The 22,609-nt window shown below is 55.5% G+C and overlaps 1 protein-coding gene across 8 annotated transcripts; it reads left to right on the forward strand.

Annotated features, from left to right (window-relative positions):
• The first annotated feature begins 177 nt into the window (after positions 1–177).
• Positions 178–16,887, forward strand: SYT3 (synaptotagmin 3). 8 transcript variants are annotated; one of them, XM_019818567.3, is made up of 11 exons: positions 178–245; positions 1,250–1,380; positions 1,498–3,038; positions 6,358–6,883; positions 9,356–9,743; positions 10,017–10,235; positions 12,328–12,448; positions 13,052–13,223; positions 13,329–13,461; positions 16,099–16,167; positions 16,379–16,887. In XM_019818567.3, exons 3-10 carry the CDS (start codon positions 2,888–2,890, stop codon positions 16,162–16,164), a joined length of 1,776 nt encoding a protein of 591 aa, XP_019674126.1. In that variant the 5' UTR covers positions 178–245; positions 1,250–1,380; positions 1,498–2,887; the 3' UTR covers positions 16,165–16,167; positions 16,379–16,887. The 8 variants fall into 8 exon arrangements, with proteins under 8 accessions (XP_019674126.1, XP_019674124.1, XP_006941012.1 ...); XM_019818565.3 differs by lacking the exon at positions 178–245 and adding an exon at positions 254–483; XM_006940950.3 differs by lacking the exon at positions 178–245 and adding an exon at positions 295–483 and having other exon boundaries at positions 2,868–3,038.
• Positions 16,888–22,609: the final 5,722 nt, after the last annotated feature.

The raw sequence follows: 22,609 nt of genomic DNA on the forward strand, positions 1-22,609 counted from the left end.
GGAAACGACCTCAGAGAAAAGAGCGCGAGGGCACAAAGGCAGGAGCCGGCCCAGGCAGGGATCCAAACCCAGGTCCCTGCTAGGACCTCACACCGGGCTGAGATTCTCCACACCCGCTAACTCTGAGGCTCCGCCTCCCCTCCCACCGCCAGCCTCCAGAACTCCCCAGATGGGAGGACTCCAAGTCCCGGGTCCTGTGAAGGAAGGGCCAGGGGAGGAGTGGATTCCTGGATCTGAGAATGGAGGTGGGGTGGGAAGTCATTACCCTGGGTTCTGGGAAAAGTGACTGGGGTCCCAGATTTTTCCAGCTGAGAGAAGAGGGGCTGGGGGGCCTGGACGCCTAGATCCTGGGGCGCAGAGGGTCACGATCCCAGACAGCTGGATCTTCCGCTGTGTAAGAGAGCTGGGTCTCGGACGCCTCGGTCCCGGGAAACCTCCCTCCTTCCTCGCTGCGGCCGCGCGATTTCTGCTCTCAAGCCGCAGGTTCGGAGGGGAGGAAGGAGGGGGTGCAAGGGGAGGAGCCGCGGACCTGCGCCAGGGGCGGGGGGAGGAGTCGAGCGGGCACCGCGGCGGGCGCGCGGGGCTGCGGCGGCGGCGGCGGCGGCGGCTCCGGGTGAGTCCGCTCCTCCCCCCTCCCCCCTGCCCCAGCCCCCGCCCCAGGCCGATCCTGGGGGGAGGCCCCAGCGCGTAGGGGCGGGGGTAGGTGCAGAGGCGCGCGGATCTCCTCCCCGCGAGTGCGGGTGCCGCAGCGCTTGCTGGCCGCCCCGGGGGAGGGGCACGTGGCCCTAGAAAGGGGGGTCCCGAAACACCTAGGTGTACCCCAACCTCACCCACCGATCCCCCGGAGGTGGGGATCGCTTACCCACTCCATGGCCCTTGAGGACTTAGGACTCCGCGGCCTCTCGGGGTCCAGGACATCATTCCTCCCCCCTGCAGCGCCTTGGGACCCCGGCATCTCATAACCCCCCCCCCCCCTCCGAAAAAAATTCCCATCCTCTCTGCAGCCGGGAGAAGCATGAAGGACTTCAATTCCCAGCAGCCCATACAGCGCCGAGTCTGTGAAGTCTTTAGCCGCGGTAGCGCGAGGCCTGTCGGGAATTGTAGTCTCTAAGCGCAACGGGAGCTGGGGCCCCGGAGGTGGGAGGGGGTGGCTGGACCTCCCGGGGGTCGCCTGGGGTCGAGCAGCCGGTCCGAGGAGGACGAGACGTGAGGCTCGAACTGAGCTTTTTCTCCTGGCCACGGCCCCCAGATCCGGCTCCTCCTCCCACCACCTGGCGCGTGGGGACGGGTCCGCAGCCCCTTGTCCGCCCTACAACCCCCATGGGCTGCCGCCAGCCGCCGCCTCGGCTGCCACCCAGAACACGGCAGGGATAAGCGCAGGTGAGTCTGACCATGTCTGTCTCGGAGTCCTGGCCTTCTGCAACACCCCCACGACACCTGTCCATCCGTGAGCTCTGGTCTGCCCGTCCCTAATTTCCCCCTGCACTCTCCTTGCAGCCCATCTCTGATGTCTGCCTCCAAACCATGTGTGGCGAATTCCCCTTCGCCCCACAGGCACCTCTTTCTCCCGGTCCCCTGTCTCGTATGCCCCCACCCCCATCCAACCTTCCTTCTGCACCCATGTCTGTCTGCCCAGCCCTCCTTTGTATCCTCGCCCATCTGTGATCTCTGGCCATCGCCTGTCAGTCTGTGCTTTATGCCTGCACCCCATCCGTTCTGCCAACCACTGTTTCTCTTTCAAAGATATTTCTGTCCTGGCGCTTCTAACTGTCCCTCTGTCCGCCCATCTCTTGCACTCCCATAAATTACACACTAGTCCATTCTTTATGGCTTGTCCATCCCAAATCTCAGTCCTCGACGTTCCCTGTGTCTGTTCATCTGTCCCTCCGTTCTGGGCCCCAGTTTGCCCTTCCCATTATCTCTGTCTCCCTTCCCCTTCTCTCTCCCTCCCTCAACTTGGTCCCTATCTCCGCATCCTGCACCTCCCATCCCACCCCAGCCACCACCGCACACAACCATCTCTTCTCTCTCTAACCCCATCCCTCCCTTTCTCTCGGTCCTGTCCCCTTCTACCTGGACCTGGCCTGTTTCTCGTTCCTTGAACCCGCCAGGCCCCTGCTCATGCTGTTCCTGCCGCTCTGGAGGCTTTACCCCACGCCAGCCCCACCACCCACTGCCGGTGGCCGCAGAGAGCCCCCCAGCTGCCCACTTCCTCGTCCCTTTGTGATATTTCCTCTGTTTCTTTTAGAGCACCTCTCACAGTGTGAGCACGTCTTGTTTGTTTATGTGGTGTTTGTTGACTTGCTTACTCCGTGTCTCCTCTCACTGGATTGTAACACCAGGAAGTCGGGGACTGTGTGGGGCGCGTTCTCTGCTGGCTCTGCAGCATCTGGCACAGTGCCTGGCATGTAGTTGGTGCTCAATGAATATTCGTCGAATGCATGAACGAAGAATGGCTGTCCCCTCGCCTGCCCACGCCTAAATTCTGTCCCTTTGTCTGGGCACCCCGAATCTCTGTCTCTTTATCTGTCCTTAATCTCTGCCCCTTGACTGGCCTCCCTAGTCTCTTCCTCCTTGTCCATCTGTCCCTGTTCTCTTTCCTCCTGTCCCTTCACGCTGATCTCTGTCCCCTTGGCTGTCCAATCCGTTACTGTCGTCTTGCCTGCACCCCGAATTTCAGTCCCGTCTGTCGGCCCCGGATTTCTTTCTCATCGTCTATCCCTCCCCAGTCTACCTCCCCTGATCCACCTGGCCCCAATCTCTGTCCCCTCGCCTGTCCGTCCCTTTCTCTCTTTCCCTTTTTATCCTTTATCCATCCGTCTCTCAATCTCATCTCTCATCTGCACCCTCGTCCGGCCCCTTCCAAGCACAGAACCCACCGGCCGCCATGTCAGGAGACTACGAGGATGACCTCTGCCGGCGGGCACTCATCCTGGTCTCGGACCTCTGTGCGCGGGTCCGAGATGCCGACACCAGTGACAGGTGCCAGGAGTTCAACGACCTGCGAATTCGAGGCTATCCCCGGGGCCCAGATGCAGGTCAGCACCCCCAGCTGTCTCGGCCAGCCCCCCGTCTCTGCTACAGTCAATATTTTCAGAGATTCAGAGCAGACTCGTTCAGCTTTCTGTTCTCTATGCGGCCCTGGCCAGTCCCTCTTAGGGTCTTGCCTCCATCCTGCTCGCTGCTGGTCCCCACACCTTTGATCTAAGGAGAAGGAACTAGGTGGGCCACTTGATTCCTGACCTTTTTGTGTTTGGCCCTGTGAGCCTCCTGCCCACTGCCCCCCACCCCAGCCACATACATGTCCCTTTCACATATCTGTTGTGTATCTTGCATAGTACTTAAAAGCTCAGGCTTTTGAGTCAGGCTGTCTGACTTGCCTGCATTCAAATCCCACTCCCCCCACCCCCCATGCCCCACCCCCGGCTACTTACTAATGGCTGGCTTTAGGCAAGTAGCTCTTTTTCTGTGCCTCCGTTTCCTCCTGAAAATGGGGATAATAAAAGTGACTACCTCATGGGGCGGCTGAGTGACTCAAGTGATGTAACACATGTGAAGTGCTTAGAACAAGCTGGGCACACGGTGGTCATGCAATAAATAAATGCTGGGATGTACTTACTGAGCACCGACCGTGTCCCAGGCAGTACGCAAGGTCCTTTGCATTGTTCATCAACCACCCACAACGCCCCTTTGCGGTACACAGAATCCTCATTTTCGATGGCGGAGGGGAGACTCAGAAGGGTGAAGTGACTTGCCCAAGGTCACCCAGCTAGGAAGCGGCAGGGTTCTGGACACCAGGAAATGTCATGAGTGGCCCTGAGGGACCCTGAGGAAGCATGCGTGTAGAAGTTATACCTAGAGCCACACTTGCTGAGTGCAGGGCGGAGCTCGACACCTCGCACGCCAGATGTCCAGGGACCGTGATGAGGAATGAGGTCCAGAGAGCTGCCAGTTTGTTTTTGATTTTTATTTATTTATTTTTTCAACGTTTATTTATTTTTGGGGGGACAGAGAGAGACAGAGCATGAACGGGGGAGGGGCAGAGAGAGAGGGAGACACAGAATCGGAAACAGGCTCTAGGCTCTGAGCCATCAGCCCAGAGCCCGACGCGGGGCTCGAACTCACGGACCGCGAGATCGTGACCTGGCTGAAGTCGGACGCTTAACCGACTGCGCCACCCAGGCGCCCCGAGAGCTGCCAGTTTGTGCTCAGAGTCTCACAGCCTATAAACAGAAGAGCCAGATTTGACCCCAGGAAGTCTAGTATACTATGGCAATTTGGGGGTCCCCAAGCCCACCCTCCGTTTCTATGATTCCCTAGAAGGACTCACAGAAATGCTGTTCTACTCCTGGGTACGCTTTATCCGGCAAAAGGATAGGGATGAAATTCTGCGAAGGGAAAGACACAGAGAGGAGGGTCCAGGAGAGACCAGGCGTGAGCTTCCAGTCTCGGTCACGTAGACGTGGCTGACCGCCCGTGTGGCTGACCTTCACCTCCGGCCCCTCCAGGGGTCGAGCTGATACGGCACGTCCTAGGCCCCCAGCGTCAGTCACGCTGCGGACCGTCTGGCAGGGCCCATGGTTCCACAGGTAAACAAAAACACTTTCAGGGAGGAAGTTCAAGGACTTAGCGGTTCCTTCCCAGGAGCCGATCCAGGGCCAAACATTTCTTTGGGCAAGGTTGATCTTTTACTGCACAGCTACATCACCTTGCCAAGCGCAAATGGCACCCCAGACCAGGCGGACAGAAAGGAGAAATCTGTCAGAGTTTAGAGGATCGATGTTTTGACTTGGAGAGGGTCTGGGTCAGGCTGATGGTAGAGGCAGGTAGCTCTTCCTTTTTTCTCTCCTCGTCTCCACCTTGTCCTCCCAAACGGCCCCCCTTTCTCCACTCTTCCCAGGCTCAGGAGGCTGGCAAGCCCTTGCTTTGGTTTTTAGCAGGTCCCCAGAACTCAAAGCAGATGTTGGTCACTTGGAAAGGAACACCCTAAGGGGCGGAGGGGAGTAGGAATTTCAGAGTTTGGCCATCGCCAGTTGTATGGCCCCACAGGGTCACTTCCTGTCTCTCAGAGCCTCCTCGTCCTCGTCTGTAACATGGGATCGATCGCAGTGCCGTGCGGATTCACACCACAGACTGCTGACTTAGATGCCCTGGCCAGTTCGGGACGGGAGGGCATCCCCTCACCACCCGGCGTCCCCCGGAGGGACAGGACACAGCCAGTCCACTCAGCTGTCCTCGCTGCCAATAGCTTAGCCAATAGCTTCTCCCCACCCGCCATAATCTAGAGTCCGCACGGTGCACGAAATACCCCTGTGTTCTCCCTCGCTGAGACCCAGGAGTCAATCCCCAAACAGATTCACGTTCCCCGGAGGAGCCCTACTCCTGGCACCACTTCCTGAATGACCCAGGAACCTCTGGCTCGAGAACTAGGCTGTTCCCTGGGTTTCTCTGAAAGGCACATCGGCACACAGGAAGCATTTGCAAGGCGTTAGCCGTGGCAGCTGCTGATGCTGGGTTACACATGGCGGCAGCGGTATCACCAAACGTAACAATATTTGTCAGTCGAATAATAACCCGCGTCCCAAATACCATTTCTTGGGAAATAGTGAAACGTGACAGCTCTGGAGCCAGGCGCTCCGGGGTCAAGGTCTGACTCCAGCGCTGACCTGTGGGGACTCCGCCCAGGAGACTTTGGGTCCATTGACCTCAGTTTCCTTTTGTGGAAAGCAGGTGTTAATAAGGTTGCCAAGCTCCCAGGGCGCCTGTCAGGCACGAGTAAACCGATGCCAATATAGCACTTAGGTGTCTGGGACATAGTAACCGCTCAGTAGACATCTCAGCGATGGGTCCCTTTTACCTCCACCGTAAGAGGCAGGACTTCCTATTTGGCAAACGGGGAACGTGGGGCTCAGAGTGCTTAAGATATGCTCCCGGGGCCACGCGGCAAACACAGATTTGAACTCTTGTCGTGGGAGGAGTCACGCCGGCTCCTCTCTCCTTGGTCATCTCCGAGCCTTTGGGGGGACGTTGGGTGTGTCCTCTTCTAGAGAGGCAGCACGGGCTAGCGATTAAGAATCAGCTCCGAAGACAGACCGCGCTTTCGAATCCCAGATCTGTCCTTGACTGCTTGCGCAGCGTTATTCAAGTCGCTCCACCTCTCTGTGCCTCGGTTTCCTCATCTTTAAAACGGTTATATAGAGATACCCAGCCTGTGGGGCCGGGGAGTTGAAGTAAACGGACGTCAGGTGCCTAGGACAATGCATGGCGAATGCTAAAGGTTAGCTCTTTGGGGACAGCAGTGGGAGAATAAGCTCTGACCCCACCCTGACCCCTGACCTTTGTCCTCACTCTCTCCAGACATCTCCGTGAGCCTGCTGTCGGTCATCGTGACATTCTGTGGCATTGTCCTTCTGGGCGTCTCCCTCTTCGTGTCCTGGAAATTGTGCTGGGTGCCCTGGCGGGACAAGGGAGGCTCAGCGGTGGGCGGGGGCCCCCTGCGCAAAGACCTAGGCCCTGGGGTCGGGCTGGCAGGCCTGGTGGGCGGTGGCGGGCCCCACCTGGGGGCCGGCCTGGGTGGCCATCCTCTGCTGGGGGGTCCACACCACCACGCCCACACCGCCCACCATCCGCCCTTCGCTGAGCTGTTGGAGCCAGGCAGCCTAGGGGGCTCTGACCCCCCTGAGCCCTCCTACTTGGACATGGACTCGTATCCAGAGGCTGCGGCAGCTGCAGTGGCCGCTGGGGTCAAACCGAGCCAGACATCTCCTGAACTGCCCTCTGAGGGAGGTGCGGGCTCTGGGCTGCTCCTGCTGCCCCCCAGTGGTGGGGGCCTGCCCAGCGCCCAGTCGCATCAGCAGGTCACAAGCCTGGCACCCACCACCAGGTGAGACAGGCTACTGGGCTGGGGGTCCACTCTGAACTTCTGTTCCTCCTCTGTGTCTCTTTCCCAGATATGGTTCTCCTGAGCCCTGCAAGAGGTCCAGAGGCCTAGAGGTCCAGAGTCCTGAGTCCTGGGGCAGGAAGGGGCTGGGGGTGTGGACTCCTGGGTCCTGGGGAGAGAAGAGGCTAGGGCCCCAGACTCCAGGGTCTGAGGGAGGAGGAGCCTAGAGACCTGGACTGTCAGATTCAGAGAGCACAGGACTGCAGAATGAAGATTAGACCCCCGAGGCCCTGAGACACAAAGCGATTCGTGTCTTTCACCCTAAGCCAGGATTGGTGGTGGGACCTGGGATCCGTCTGATCGCTATCCGTCTGAGCATGTCATTGAGCACCTAATATGAACTAGACCCGAGCTGGGTGTTGGAAAAACAAGTGAGCGTGGCAGCCAGACCCTGCCGTCATGCCACGTACAGTCCGGGGCAAGTGGGTCCCCAGAGAGGCCAGCCCAGCCCAGCCGGGCCCATGCTGCAGGAAAGTGGCTTAGGGGGCCACTTTAGCTGTGGGAGTCCAAGGAGTCGCTGATCCGGTCTGGGAGGGGGCTGGGGCCTTCCAGAGATGGCTGAGACCTACAGAGTGAGGAAGAGTTAGCCGGGCACAGAGGTAGGGGTGTGAGCCGGGCATTCCAGGAGGAGAGAGCGGCCAGTGCAAAGGCTAGAGAGGAAGGAGGTCACAGTGCATTGTGGGAACTGCCAGCAGTCACCATGGCCTGCGACTACGTGGGCGAAAAGGAAGCCGAGGAGATGTGGCTGCGGCTGTGGGTGGGGCCAGACCACACAGGGCATTCGGGGCTGCCTCGAATGCGTGGCTGAGGGGTGGGGACTCTGTCCTGTGAGCAGGAGGGGCAGGGCCAGTTTTGGGTGTAGAAAGACCTCTCTGGGGCCACATAGGGGTGGACTAGAGGGACAGACTGGAGGCCAGTAGTCCAGGCAGGAGAGGAGGAGGTTGAGCTGAGATTGTGGGCACGGGGATTAAAGGGCAAGGTCAGGGGGCAGGAGAGATGAGACTCGGGGCGGAGGGCTGTGGGGTAGGAGGGGTGGGGACAGGTGCTAACAGCACCCATCCTGGCCTGGTGATTGGGTGGGTGTCAGATCAGAGGATCTAGGAAGAGGAGTGGGTGTGAGGGAGACCTTGAGCTCATCTGGATCTTGTTGAGTGTAAGGCCTCTGGGGCAGTGTCCAGGGAAACTGCCTTCAGAAGGATCATCTTGGGCCCCAGACAGTAATGGGAGAAGATCCCAGGACCCTGGTAATCCCAGGACCTGGCCAGGGGCCCAGGGGCTCACGGGAGATGTAGTTTGGGGTCTCTGGGGAAGCCCCGTCCCCATTACATACATGAAGACACTGAGGCTCAGAGGGTGTCAGTGACCTGCTCAAAGTCACCCCGGGAGCAAGGAGTGGTGGGGGATCTGTAGCTGGAGCCCCCACCCCCACCCCCACATCCCTTTCCACGACTGGAGCCTCCTGCTCCCCCCACCCTGGGCCTGCCTCTCAGCACATCTGGGGCTGCCCGTCGCTAGGGGCCCCGTCACGCAGACTTCACCCCGGGGGGTGACTGTCCACGCGGGACAGGGCAGATGAGCCGGGGCCACGGGGACGGGGGAGTTCGGGAGAGGGGAGGGGTGGGCTTTGAGGAGGGGGGAGGTGAGGATGGTTCCAGTGTCTGGCCTACAGATCTCGGTGGAGCACGGGGACCCCGGAGGAGGAGCGGGTCTGGGAGAAGGCGCTGAGCCCAGTGGGGAAGGGCGTGAAGGGTCTGGTGGGAAGCCGAGGCCGGGAGCCGGTCTGGGCTGGAGCCCAGGAGACACATTTAGCAGACAAAAGGCTGTTGATGGGTGTGGAAACCTGGGACGCAGATGAGCCTGTCCAGGGAAAGCGTGGCGGGGGGGGGGGGAAGGGGAGAAGAGGCCCAGAGGGGCCCAAGAGGGGAGCTCTGGGCTTCCAGAATGTCCCATCGACACTAGGAACGGTGGAGAAGGAAGTTGAGAGAGAAAGGACAGGCCAGGTGGAGCGGTGGTCAGGTGGGAAATGTGATACTGGGGCTAAGGCAGGTTGGGGAGATTTGAAGAAGGTTCAGGAGGTCTGGGCTGTGTGGGGCCTCTGGAGTCCAGAGAGGTTATTCTGGGTCATGCACTTGAGGTCAGGGGGAGGCTTCTGGAAGCCGGTGCATAAGCAGATGCTAGCTGGAGCTAGTTTAGAGACCGGGATACCCTGCAACCCCCCCAACACAGGTGGAGAAACTGAGGCTCAAAGAGCGCAAGTGGCTGGCTCGAGGTCATAGTGAACCAGGGTGGGATCTGTGGCCACCCGGATGCGGTGTTGGGGGAAGAGGCAGGGAGGAGTCTCCCGGGTCTTTAGATGCTGTCAAAGATCCCCACCTTTGTCAGTGGCCCCACCTTGGTCTTCCCCACCCCCCACAGGTACCCGGCCCTACCCCGACCCCTCACCCAGCAGACCCTGACCCCTCAGCCGGACCCTGGCAGTGAGGAGCGGCCGCCTGCCCTACCCTTACCCTTGCCAGGCGGCGAGGAAAAAGCCAAACTCATCGGGCAGATCAAGCCCGAGCTGTACCAGGGGACTGGACCCGGTGGCCGGCGCGGTGGCGGGGCCGCGGGCTCGGGAGAGGCCGGAGGGGGGGCGCCCTGCGGCCGCATCAGTTTTGCCCTGCGGTACCTCTATGGCTCCGACCAGCTGGTGGTGCGGATCCTGCAGGCCTTGGACCTCCCGGCCAAGGACTCCAATGGCTTCTCAGACCCCTACGTCAAGATCTACCTGCTGCCGGACCGCAAGAAAAAGTTCCAGACCAAGGTCCGGAGCGAGGGTCCTGGACATCCGGGTCCCACGGAGGAGGGGGAGGGGGTCTGACTCCTGAGGCTGAGGGAAGAAGGGCTGGGGGTCTGGACTCCCGGGTCCGAGGGAGGAGGGGCTGGGGTCTGGACTCCTGGGTCTGAGAGAGGAGGGGTTTGGGGGTCTGGACTCCTGGGTCTGAGAGAGGAGGGGTTTGGGGGTCTGGACTCCTGGGTCCTTTGGAAGCGGCTGATGGGTGTGGTGTCCGTCTGCCCCCTCCCCCACCCCCTGCAGGTGCACAGGAAGACTCTGAACCCTGTATTCAACGAGACATTCCAGTTCTCGGTGCCCCTGGCCGAGCTGGCCCAGCGCAAACTGCACTTTAGCGTCTATGACTTCGACCGCTTCTCACGGCACGACCTGATCGGCCAAGTGGTGCTGGACAACCTCCTGGAACTGGCTGAGCAGCCCCCCGACCGCCCACTGTGGAGGGACATCGTGGAGGGCGGCTCGGTCAGTGACCCCTGCATCCCTCTTCCTGGGGACCCAGGACCCCTCAGTTTCCGACCTCTCTGCCCTTGGACTTCATAACCCTCTAACTTCTTGACCCAGGCTTTTCTTTTGAAATTTATTTTACTGCAAAATATTGCAAGCATACAAGCAAAGTGTAGAGGTTGATATCATGGACCCCCATCCTCCCCCCCCCCCACCCTGTCAAATGCTGACGTCATGCCTGGACCCCAGACCTCCCAACTTCTGACTCCCCCGTTGACATCTGATGGTAACAACTGGGAAAATTGTAACAGACACCCACCAACCACCTCCTCAAAACTTCATGGTGTGATCCTACGACGTTTGCCCTCTGACCTGAAATTCCTGACCTTCCACAATCCTGACCCCGGAATTCCCAGCTTGTAGTTTTCTGACTTCCTTCACCTTCCAACCTCCTGGCTTTCCAGTTCCCAAGCTTCCTGAAACCCCAGCCCCTCTGATCTCTGAACCTTTTACGTTTCAAACCCATGACCTCCAGATCTAATCTCATCCTCTGGTCTCCGCCTGAATCCTGATAGCCTCATCCCCCCGGGCCTCAGACATACCTGGGTCCCCAGTATCCCCACACCCCCAGTTCCTCCAGCAACCAGATTGTAGGGTCCACAACGCCCAGCACCGACCCCCCACTACTGGCCAACTTCCTCTGTCCATCCAGTCGCTCTAACATGCTCGTTGGGTGTCCTGACCCCTTCTGCACCCCCAAGCCTCAAACCCCCAATTCCTAGGCCCTCTCGGGTCTGATCTGTGCATGTCACAACGTTCCAGCTGTCTGCCGATGTGGGGCAGCTGTGTGTGCACTGGGTGTGAGCCCTGTCCTAGCTTTGTCCAGATGGTGGCCACACTCGAGGTCCTGCCCTCCTCTGAGCCTCAGTTTCACCATCGGCATGATGACACAATTCCTACAGTCCGCTTCCTCCTGCCTCTACCTTGTCTCCTTGTGTCTGTCACTTCTTCTTTCCTCCCCCCTCATTATCACCAGAGGTCTTCACTCATTTATTTGTGCCTTCATTCCTTAAACAGTTGGCTTTTTTGGTTTCAGGATCAGGCCCCGGGGACTCCACACAGTCCTCGGGGGCTCCAGGTCTAGGTGGTCACAGTTAGCTGTCAAGGGCAGGGAGTGGGGGGGTCCAGGGACCTGGGCCTCATCAGTGTGGTAGGGAGGCCAGGGGCCCAGATGACGCCGAAGGATAGGGCAGGGCGGGTCGTGGGCCCGGGGCCAACTCAGCCCCCGTTCCAGGTCTGTGTGGGGTGTGCGAGTCTCTGTCTCCTCTGTGGCCTCACTTAGGGCTGGTGTGTCCCCTGCCCTCCCTAAGACTGACTTCTCAGTGTCTGTCACACTGTTTGGATCTCTGTCCCTCATTCTGGGTAGGTTTCTCTCTCTCTCTCTCTCTCTCTCTCTCTCTCTGGGCCTTTGCCCTTCTCCCCACCTCATTCTGGGTCTCTTCCACTCTGTCCAGGTCTCCATACCCTCCACCAAGTCTCTATACCCATTTCTTGGGATCTCCTGCCCCTTGGGGCTCTGGCACCCCCACCCCAACCCAGACTCTGTCTCTCTCCTCTGGGTCTCTGTCTCCCTCTCCTCCCGGTCTCTGTATTCTTCTTTCTGAAGTCTCGCTTATTGTCTGTGTATGTCTGTCTGTCTCTCTCTCTCTTTCTCTCTCTGAGTCTCTATGCCCCCTCTCTGGGTCTTCTTGCTTTAGGACTCTGTGGGTCTGCCTTTCAAGCTATAGCTCTCAGTGCCTTGGTCCTTGTCACAGCCTACATTTCACTGTGCGTGCGTGCTCTGTCTCTCTCTCTCTCCCTCTCTCTCCTGCTCCCTCCCTGCACTCGTGCCTCTTCCCATCCTCCCTGCAGAACAAACCAGCTTTGCTGGTGGCAGGCAGCTGCGACCAAGGAGTTACCAGGTTTGGCAGAGTCAGACTGTGAAGTGGGTGGGCAACCTGAGTCCTGGATGTCAGGGAGGAGAGCTGGAGGTTCCAGATGGGAGAGAACGTGAGGCAGAGACAGGGGAGACTGAGGCAGGGCACGGCTGAACCCCTTTCCCCAACTGCAGGAAAAGGCAGATCTCGGGGAGCTCAACTTCTCACTCTGCTACCTCCCCACCGCCGGGCGCCTCACCGTGACCATCATCAAAGCCTCTAACCTCAAAGCGATGGACCTCACTGGCTTCTCAGGTGGGTTCGTGAGGCGCTGGGACCTAATGGAGGAGCATCTGGGGGCCCGGGCTCCTGGGTCTGAGGGAGGAGGGGCTGGGAGCGAGGCCTCCTGGGTCTGAGGGAGGAGGAGCCGGGGTTCTGGATTCCCGGGTCTGAGGGAGGAGGGGCTGGGGGCCTGGACTCCCGGGTCTGAGGGATGAAGGGCTGGGGGCCCAGACTTCTGGGTCTGAGGGAGGAGGGGTTGGGCGCAGGATTCCTGGGTCCGAGGGAGGAGGGGCTGGGGGCCTAGATTTCTGGGTCTGAGGGAGGAGGGGTCTGGGGACCCAGACTTCTGGGTTTGAGGGAGGAGGGGCTGGGGGCAGGACTCCTGGGTCTGAGGGAGGAGGGGTTGGGGGCTAGGATTCCTGAGTCTGAGGGAAGAGGGGTCTGGGGGGCCCAGACTTCTGGGTCTGAGGGAGGAAAGGCTGGGGGTGAGGACTCCTGGGTCAGAGGGAGGTGGGGCTGGGGGCCTAGACTTCTGTGTCTGAGGGAGGACGGCAATGGGGACCCAGACCCATGGGTTGGACTGGGGTCTGAGGGAGGAGGTCGAGTCGGTTCAGGGCTCTCCATGCCCACCCCCAGACCCCTACGTGAAGGCCTCTCTGATCAGCGAGGGGCGGCGTCTGAAGAAGCGGAAAACCTCTATCAAGAAGAACACGCTGAACCCCACGTACAACGAGGCGCTCGTGTTCGATGTGGCCCCGGAGAGCGTGGAGAGCGTGGGGCTCAGCATCGCGGTGGTAGACTATGATTGGTGAGGGTCATGGCCCGGGCCGGTGGGGCGGGAGGCCCGGGGATGGGACCGAGCCCTCCCCCTCCCTCCCGAAGTGCTCAACGCCCCCCCCCACCCCGCCCCCAGCATCGGGCACAACGAGGTGATCGGTGTGTGCCGCGTGGGCCCGGACGCCGCCGACCCCCACGGCCGCGAGCACTGGGCGGAGATGCTGGCCAACCCCCGCAAGCCCGTGGAACACTGGCATCAGCTGGTGGAGGTGAGCTGGGCGGCCTCCCAGTGACACTCGGGACGCCATTCATGCACTCATCTAGTCATTCCGGCCTAGGTTGGACTCTAGACCACCTGGGTTGGAATCCCTACTCTACCAACTTTAGCTGTGTGATTTAGGGCAAGTCACTTGACCTCTCTGTGTCTCAGGTAATTCTACTGAGAAGTGAGGTTGTTGTTATTGTTTACAAATTTTTTTAAGTTTATTTATTTCTTTTTGAGAAAGAGTGAACATGAGCAGGGGAGGGGCAGAGAGAGAGAGAGAGAGAATCCCAAGCAGGCTCTGAGCTCTGAGCACAGAGCCGGATGAGGGGCTCGAACTCAACTAACCAGGAGATCATGACCTCAGCCAAAAATGAGAGTCGAATGCTTAACCGACTGAGCCGCCCAGGCACCCCTGGGGTTGTTAATAGCATCTAAAGTTAGGACAGAGAGGGGGATTCAGTGAGTTAATGCAGGATTCAGTGTCGGCCTCTCCTTAAGGGCTCAGCAAATGGTCAGCTACTGTCACTATTATTTCCCACGATACTAAGTCCAAAATAAAGGGGGAAAACTGAGTGAGGGAGCTGGGTTGGGTTTTGGGGGGATTCGGTTTTGGTTCAGTTTGTTTTAAACAGGCTGTAGTTGAAAGTCAGTGGATCGTGGTGTACTGAGTGGGGATCAACAACTTTTTCTTTCTTTTTTTTCCTTTAATTGATTTTATTTATTTTTGAGAGAGATGAGGCGGGGGAGAAAGAATCTTAAGCAGGCTTCATGTGCAGCGTGGAGCCAGCTACAGGGCTTGATCTTAGGACCCTGAGATAGTGACCTGAGCTGAAATCAAGAGTCAGACTTAACCGACTGAGCTACCCAGATGCTCCCCAAATTTTTTTCTTAAGAAGAAAATAAAGTCTTGGGGTGCCTGGGTGGCTCAGTCAGTTAAGCGTCCGACTTCAGCTCAGGTCTTGATCTCACGGTTCATGGGTTCAAGCCCTGTGCCTGGAGCCTGCTTGGGATTTTCTCTCTTTCCCTCTTTCTCTTCCCCTCCCCCACTCACGCTTTCTCTCTCTCCAAAATAAATAAACTAAAAAATAATAATAATAAAGCGATGTGCATTGCAGTATACTTCCTCTTCATTGTTTTCGACATTTTATTTTTTTTTAATTTTTTTTTAACGTTTATTTATTTTTGAGACATAGAGAGACAGAGCGTGAACGGGGGAGGGTCACAGAGAGGGAGACACAGAATCTGAAACAGGCTCCAGGCTCTGAGCTGTCAGCACAGAGCCCGACACGGGGCTCGAACTCACGGACCGCGAGATCGTGACCTGAGCCGAAGTCGGACGCTTAAACGACTGAGCCACCCAAGCGCCCCCATTGTTTTCGACATTTTAAAAGCTATTTTAACTTTCTGGGGAAAAAAAATTAACCATAAAAAAGATGTAAAAAGAAGGCTGCTTATTCTTCCTTTCGTCTCAGTTTCTAATATGACACAGGACCGGCCTCTGTTTAAAATTTGATATTTTGGGGGCATCTGGGTGGCTCAGTCGGTTAAGCGTCCGACTTCGGCTCAGGTCATGATCTCACAGTTTGTGGGTTCGAGCCCTGAGTCGGGCTCTGTGCTGACAGCCCAGAGCCTGGAGACTGCTTTGGATTCTGTGTCTCCCTCTCTCTCTGCCCTTCCCCCGCTCACTCTCTCTCTCTCTCTCTCTCAAAAATAAATAAACATTAAAAAAAATTTTTTTTTTAAATTTTTTTTTTCAACGTTTATTTATTTTTGGGACCGAGAGAGACAGAGCATGAACGGAGGAGGGGCAGAGAGAGAGGGAGACACAGAATGGGAAACAGGCTCCAGGCTCTGAGCCATCAGCCCAGAGCCTGACGCGGGGCTCGAACTCACGGACCGCGAGATCATGACCTGGCTGAAGTCAGACGCTTAACCGACTGTGCCACCCAGGCGCCCCTAAAAAAAATTTTTTTAATTTGATATTTTGCACATCGTGGATTTTTTTTTTCCTTGAGTTAATCTTGATTTTTCAAAATATCGCATTGCAAGGGTAGTTCCCTTGATTGCTGAGTTTGGGCACAGCTGAAAGTTTGCACCCAGGGTGGACGGACTCCTCCTGGGCCTGACTGTAGCCTAGCTTTGGACTTTTCTTTGAGGGGTGAGGAGGGATTTTAAGCAGCAGAGCCCAGGGCTCAAGCCCGAGGTTTGAAAAGACCGTGGCTCTATTTAGAGGGACAGATGGTGGCTCCTTTCTCCTTCCACCGCTCACTCTTCCCCTAGTTTACTCGCTTGTTTCACCAACTTCTCCAGAAGCTTCTGTGTGCTGTGCTCGTGCTGGGCAATGCTGGGAGCACAGAGAGGGGTGGCATCCGGGCTGAGTGAGGTCCTGACCCCCGACTTTCAGCTAGTGGCGCACCATAGTGCATGGCCCCAGAGGGTCTTTCTACCCCCCCCCCCCACTGACTCTGCCCCTTCTCGGCCCACAGCCCTCCCTGGCTCCCCAGAGGCTCCAAGACAGGGTCTCAGCTTCTCTGAGGCGAGTTGAGTGAAAAGGGAGGTTCGATGTCTTACTGTGTTGCTTATTAGCGATTGTCTTGCCTCTGTCCCCCATACCTGAACCTTCTGGATTTCCTCATTTCAGGAAAAGACTTTGTCCAGCTTCACAAAAGGCAGCAAAGGATTGTCAGAGAAAGAGAACTCAGAGTGAGGGGTAAGGAACCCAGACCAGGGGAGGACGGAGGTTGGAGTCCCGGACTCCTGGGTCCGAGGGAGGAGGGGCTGGGAACCTGGAATCCTGGGCCAGATGACGGAGGGACAATGGGCCAGGATTCCTGAGTCCCTGGGAGTGTTGATGGAACTACAGCAGGTCACGGGCCTGCTCTCTGCCGTCGCTGACATCTCCTCCCTGTCCGGTCCTGCAGGTCTGGCCTAGGCCCAGGATCGGACCAGGCCCCCTCAGGACCCCATCCCTTCCTGCCCGGACTGTGAATTCATCTCCTCGAAGCCATAACGTCCGAGCTGCGTGGTGCGGGGCTGCCTGGGCCCACCCATCCTACCCCGCGAGGCGCGAGGGTGGGAGGCAGGCGGGCCCAGCTCCCTGTTTCAGGGTTGGGGGGGGGCATTCAGTCTCCACTGTGTCTGTCTTCCCTTCCCCAGGGCTCCTCTTCCAGGCAAGGGGCCATGCATGTCTGGGGGACCCCAGCCCCCCAAACCCTTCGTCTTTCTGTCTGTCTCTTTGCTGTTTGTCCAAGACTTGGTGTCCTGACCCTTGTTCTTGCTGTGAATGTCAACAGACCGAGCCTCCGTATTCCCCCAGACACACACACACCTGTGTCTACCCTTTCTGTTCAACACACCCTGCGTCTGGCCGATCCCCCCACTGCTGCTGCTACCAACACCGGAATAAACACACACCGTGGGTCTCACTCCACCTGGGGCTCCTGTCCTCTCTGGGACCGGGAAGCTGGGTTGGAACATCCTGGCTCTGGGTTCAGACCAAAGTTTTATTCACTGGCCGAGTGACCTCTGGCAACTAAATTGGTCTCTTTGGAGCCTTAGTTTGTAAATGTTACGTATGCCATGACCCTTATGATCCTAAGACACAAAATGCAACCCAAACTACCATAAGCCACAGGCAGAACTGAAAGCTCTTTGTACATGGTGAGTCTGAGCATACAGAAGGACTTCAGGCATGGTCAGATCAAGGTGTTCAGGTGACTCTGCATTGCTCCTTATGAACTCATTCTCAGGCAAGCCTTTGCAATAGTAGTAATAAGCTTGGAGCCATTTGGAGCTCCAAGCTTATAATGCTGTGTCTGTTGTGATGGCTTCAGCTGCATACAACAGAATTCCACCAGAAAGAGCTGAAAAGATAGAGATTTCTTTTGCTCGCATGACAAACCTTTCAAAGACACGCAGGCCCGGTGTTAGTTCAGCTGCTCGGCAACGTCAGGCACAGGGTTGACATCTCTGAGATTCGTTTTGCCTTCCCTTCGTGAATACAGACCACGGCAGTACCGTGCATTACGTTCTCACACGGTGGCATCCAACACAGGAAATGGGGGGGGGGGGCGCCTGGGTGGCTCAGTCGGTTAAGCATCCGACTCCTGGTTTCGGCTCAGGTCGTGATCTCATGGTTCGTGAGTTCAAGCCCCACACTGGGCTCTGCGCTGGCAGCGCGGAGCCTGCTTGGGATTCTTTCTCTCTCTCCCTCCCTCTGCCCCATCCCCCACTTGTGCTGTCTCTGTCTCTGTCAAAATAAATAAACTTTAAAAAATAAAAATAAAAAATAAATAAAGCGGGAAGTGTGGCAGGGCCCTCCCCTTGTGTGTTGGTCCCTAGACAGGTTCCCCTTATTTTTCATTTGCCAGAACCGGGAGCAGTGGCCACCCCGGGTTGCAAAGCAGCCTGGGAAACCCATCTGTGTGGGTTTTGCCAGCAAGGCAGCACGGACAGGGGAGTGATCGTTGGGCAGGAAATTAACGGGACCTACCGCAATCGCCCTCAGAAGATCATTTCAGAGGAGACAAAATTGGTTTCCCTCTCTCTCTCTCTCTTTCTCTCTCTGCTTCCGCACCATTGAGGAACAGTATTCTGACTGGTCCTGTTAGCGCCTTGGATGACCACTTCAGACCAGTCACGAATCCAGCTGGCAAGCTTCCTGTTGGCACCCTCTCCCATGACTGAGGCCCCCCTCCCCTCCCCACCTTGCTGGGATTGGCTCAGGACCCCCTCAGGACCTCATCCCTTCCTGTCCAGCTGGGAATTCATCCCCTGAAGTCATAAGGCTCTTTTTTTTTTCTCCCAGTTGAATCACTTATTTTGAGAGAGAGCGAGAGCACTTGAGCATGAGCAGGGGAGGGGCAGAGAGAGATCAGTGCAGAGCCTGACACAGGGGCTTGAACTCATGAACCATGAGATCATGATCCAAGCTGAGATCCACAGTCAGACGCTTAACCGACGGAGCCACCCAGGTGCCCCCCTCTCTCCGCTTTTTAGAGAACATACAGCACTGATTTTTTTTTTCATTGAACTCCAGCTAGGGGTACATTTTACTCTCTTTTCTCAAGGAGTGAGCAGCACTTCTCAAACCCTAATAAATGTCAAGGTTATAAAGATATAATCGCACTTGTAAAGTTCATCCTGAAGGTAAATAGGGCAGCCTATTAGCATCTACAAGAATTGCAAGCTAATTTTAACTTAATAAATATCCTGAAAATTCCCCTAAGGAGACAGCCCATCATGCCAAAGAGACTTATGCTTTAAAGAAAAGTTTTTTTTTAACGTTTATTCATTTTTAAGAGACAGAGCGTGAGTGGGGGAGGCACAGAGAGAGAGAGGGAGACACAGAATTGAAGCAGGCTCTAAGCTGTCAACACAGAGCCCGACGCAGGGCTCGAACCCACGAACTGCGAGATCATGACCTGAGTCGAGGTCGGACACTTAACTGACTGAACCACCCGGCGCCCCCAAAGAAACTTATGTTTTATTTTATTGTTTAATTTTTTTTTCAACGTTTATTTATCTTTGGGACAGAGAGAGACAGAGCATGAACGGGGGAGGGGCAGAGAGAGAGGGAGACACAGAATCGGAAACAGGCTCCAGGCTCTGAGCCATCAGCCCAGAGCCCGACGCGGGGCTCGAACTCACGGACCGCGAGACCGTGACCTGGCTGAAGTCGGACGCTTAACCGACTGCGCCACCCAGGCGCCCCGAGAAACTTATGTTTTAAATTAATGTCATGCTCTACTGGTTTCTTGGGCGTGCTGCTAGTTTACTTTTCTCGCAATCTGTGATGATGCCAGTATCTTCCACAAGAGTTTGTCTGGTACCCAAGTGAGCTCGGAAGTCAGACGACCTCGATTCAAATCCCTCCTCCACACCTATTAGCTCTGTGACTTTGGGCAAAGTGTCTAACCTCTCAATGTCTCAATTTCTTTACCTGTAAGATGGAGAAAGTGATAATGCCTACTTCCCAAGAATGTTACACGGATTGCGCGCCTGGGTGCCTCAGTTGGTTGGGCCTCTGACTTCAGCACAGGTCATTATCTCACCTGTTAGTGAGTTCGAGCCCCGCATCAGGCTCTCTGCTCTCAGCGCAGAGCCCGCTTCGGATCCTCTGTCTGCCTCTCTCTCTGCCCCCTCCCGCTTGTGCTCTCTCAAAAATAAATAAACGTTAAAAAAAAAAAAAAAAAAGAGGGGCGCCTGGGTGGCGCAGTCGGTTAAGCGTCCGACTTCAGCCAGGTCACGATCTCGCGGACCGGGAGTTCGAGCCCCGCGTCGGGCTCTGGGCTGATGGCTCGGAGCCTGGAGCCTGTTTCCGATTCTGTGTCTCCCTCTCTCTCTGCCCCTCCCCCGTTCATGCTCTGTCTCTCTCTGTCCCAAAAATAAATAAACGTTGAAAAAAAAAATTAAAAAAAAAAATGTTACACAGATTAAATGAAAGGCTGTACAGCATTTAGCACACATTGGATGTGACCTGAAGGTTAGCTATTAACATTGATAATGATGATTATACTTGCTAATAATTATCATATATTATTAGAATATATCTGTGCATTAGGAAGCTTCATTTTATTTTATTATTTTTATAATATTTAATTTTTTTATTTGAGAGAGAGCAGGGGAGAGGAACAGAGCGAGGGGAGAGAATTTTAAGCAGGCTCCATACTGAGCGTGGGGCCCAACTCGGGGCTCGATTCCACAACCCTGGGATCATGACCTGAGCCAAAATCGAGGGTTGGGTGCTCGACCAACTAAGCCACCCAGGCGTCCCCATAATCATTTTAACACTGACTGACTTCATACATGAGTGTCAGCTGTCCCAGAAGGCAGCAAGATGTTTCAGTGCGGGAAAATGTAAACAGGACAGTTTTTTTCACCAGTTTGCTTTGAAAAAGAATAACTTGGTTTTAGTTGTTCCTGTTTCTTTTTTTTTCCTGCCCTTCTCTCTCTCTCTCTCTCTTTTTTAATATATGAAATTTATTGTCAAATTGGTTTCCATACAACACCCAGCGCTCATCCCAAAAGATGCCCTCTTCGATGCCCATCACCTACTCTCCTCCCTCCCTCTCTCTCTCTCTTTTAATGTTTATTTATTTTTGAGAGAGAGAGCACAGGGAAGGAGGGAAGGAGCAGAGAGAGAGAGAGAGAGAGAGACAGAGGATCCCAAGCGGTCTCTGTGCCAACAGCAGAGAGCCCCATGCAGGGGCTCAAACTCACAAACCATGGGATCATGACCCGAGCCACGCCAACGTTGGAGGCTTCACTGACTGAGCTGCCCAGGTACCCTTCTGCCCTTCTCTTATAAGGACACCAATCATTGGACTCAGGGATCACTCTTTTTTTTTTTTTTTTTAATTTTTATTCATTTTTGAGAGAGAGACAGAGCACAAGCACGGGAGGGACAGAGAGAGAGGGAGACACAGAATCCGAAGCAGGCTCCAGGCTTTGGGCTGTCAGCACAGCATCTGATATGGGGCTCAAACTCACGGACCATGAGATCATGACCTGAGCTGAAGTCGGACGCTCAACCGACTGAGCCACCCAGGCGCCCCTATCAGTTTCTTATAAAGTTAACACAGGGGCGCCAGGGTGGCTCAGTCGGTTGAGCGTCCGGCTTCGGCTCAGGTCATGATCTCACAGTTTGTGAGTTCCAGCCCCATGTCGGGCTCTGTGCTGACAGCTCAGAGCCTGGAGCCTGCTTCGGATTCTGTGTCTCCCTCTCTCTCTGCCCCTCCCCTACTTGTGCTCTGTATCTCTGTCAAAAATAAATAAACATTAAAAAAAATTTTTTTAAGTTAACACAAACTTACCATGTGACTCAGCAATCTCACTCCTGAGTATTTACCCATGAGAAGTAAAAGCCTATGTCCCCACAAATATTCACAGCCACCTTATTCATAATAGCCCCAGTCTGGAACACTGGGAACAATAGAAATGTCTATCTACAGGAGTGGATCAACAAATTGTATGCCCACAGGATGGGAGGCTACTCAGCAGTGGAAAGAACTACCTACTGATACGTGTAGTGGATAAATCTCAAAACCAGTATGTCTTGTGGAAAAAAAAAAAAAACAGACACAAAAGAGTACAAACAGCATGACTCCATTTATGTGAAATTGCCGACAAGGGAGCACTAATCTATAGGGACAGAAATCGATCAGGATTGCCTGGGGCTGAGGGAGTGGGGGTGGGAGACTGATTACACACTGACACAAAGGAACATTTGGGGATCACAGAACTGTTCTGATTCTTTTTTATTATCATCATTTTAGTGAGGGAACACGAGTCGGGGAGAGGGACAGAGGGGGAGAGAAAGAGAGAGAGAGAGAATCCCAAGCAGGCTCCACACTCAGCACAGAGCCTGACACGGGGCTCGATCCCATGACCCTGGGACCATGAGCTGAAATCAAGAGTTGGATGCCCAACCCGCTGAGTCACCCAGGTGCCCCAGAACTGTCCTGTAAGTGAGCAGCTTATTAGTGTCACGTACATTCACGTTGTCGTGCAACCAATCTCCATTTTTTTAAATTTAAGAGACAAAGAGCACAGTGAGGGAGAGGGACAGAGGGGGAGAGGGGCAGGGCTCGATCCCATGACCCTGGGATCATGACCTGAGCCGAAATCAAGAGTCAGCGGCTCAACCAACTGAGCCACCCAGGCACCCCTTTCCATAACTCTTTTCATCTTGCAGAATGGAAGCTTTATACCCATGAAACGATAACTTCCCAATCCTCCTCCTCCCAGCCCCTGGCACCATTTGTCATCTTACTTTGTCTCTCTAAATGTGACTACTCTAGATATCTCATATAAGTGGCCTCATACACTACTGTCCTTCGATTGTGACAAATGTACCACACTAATGAATGATGTTAATAACAGGGGGAATTAGGGGTAGGCCTACGAGGGTGGAGGGAATTAGGACCATAGGGTATATGGTCCCCTCTAATGGTAAATGAGAGCTCTGTACTTTTCGTTCCATTTTTTTTTTCTGTAAACCTAAAACTGCTTTTTAAAAAGGCAATTAATTTTTTTAAATCGTGGGTTTCAGCTGAGAAAAACAACAGGTGTCCGCTTTACGGGTCCATAGCTGCAGTAGGTGTCGACGCTAATAACAGCTTGCATGTCTGGGTGTGATTATTAGAGACTAG

Source organism: Felis catus, chromosome E2 (assembly GCF_018350175.1).
Source record: "Felis catus isolate Fca126 chromosome E2, F.catus_Fca126_mat1.0, whole genome shotgun sequence".
Lineage (NCBI taxonomy): Eukaryota > Metazoa > Chordata > Mammalia > Carnivora > Felidae > Felis > Felis catus.

Excerpts from the sequence above, each read along its gene's own strand:
- SYT3 (XM_019818567.3), top strand. The coding sequence starts at position 2,888 with ATGTCAGGAGACTACGAGGATGACCTCTGCCGGCGGGCACTCATCCTG. Across the intron at positions 12,449-13,051 it reads GGACCTCACTGGCTTCTCAG|ACCCCTACGTGAAGGCCTCT; the intron begins GTGGGTTCGTGA and ends GCCCACCCCCAG. Across the intron at positions 13,224-13,328 it reads GCGGTGGTAGACTATGATTG|CATCGGGCACAACGAGGTGA; the intron begins GTGAGGGTCATG and ends CCCCGCCCCCAG.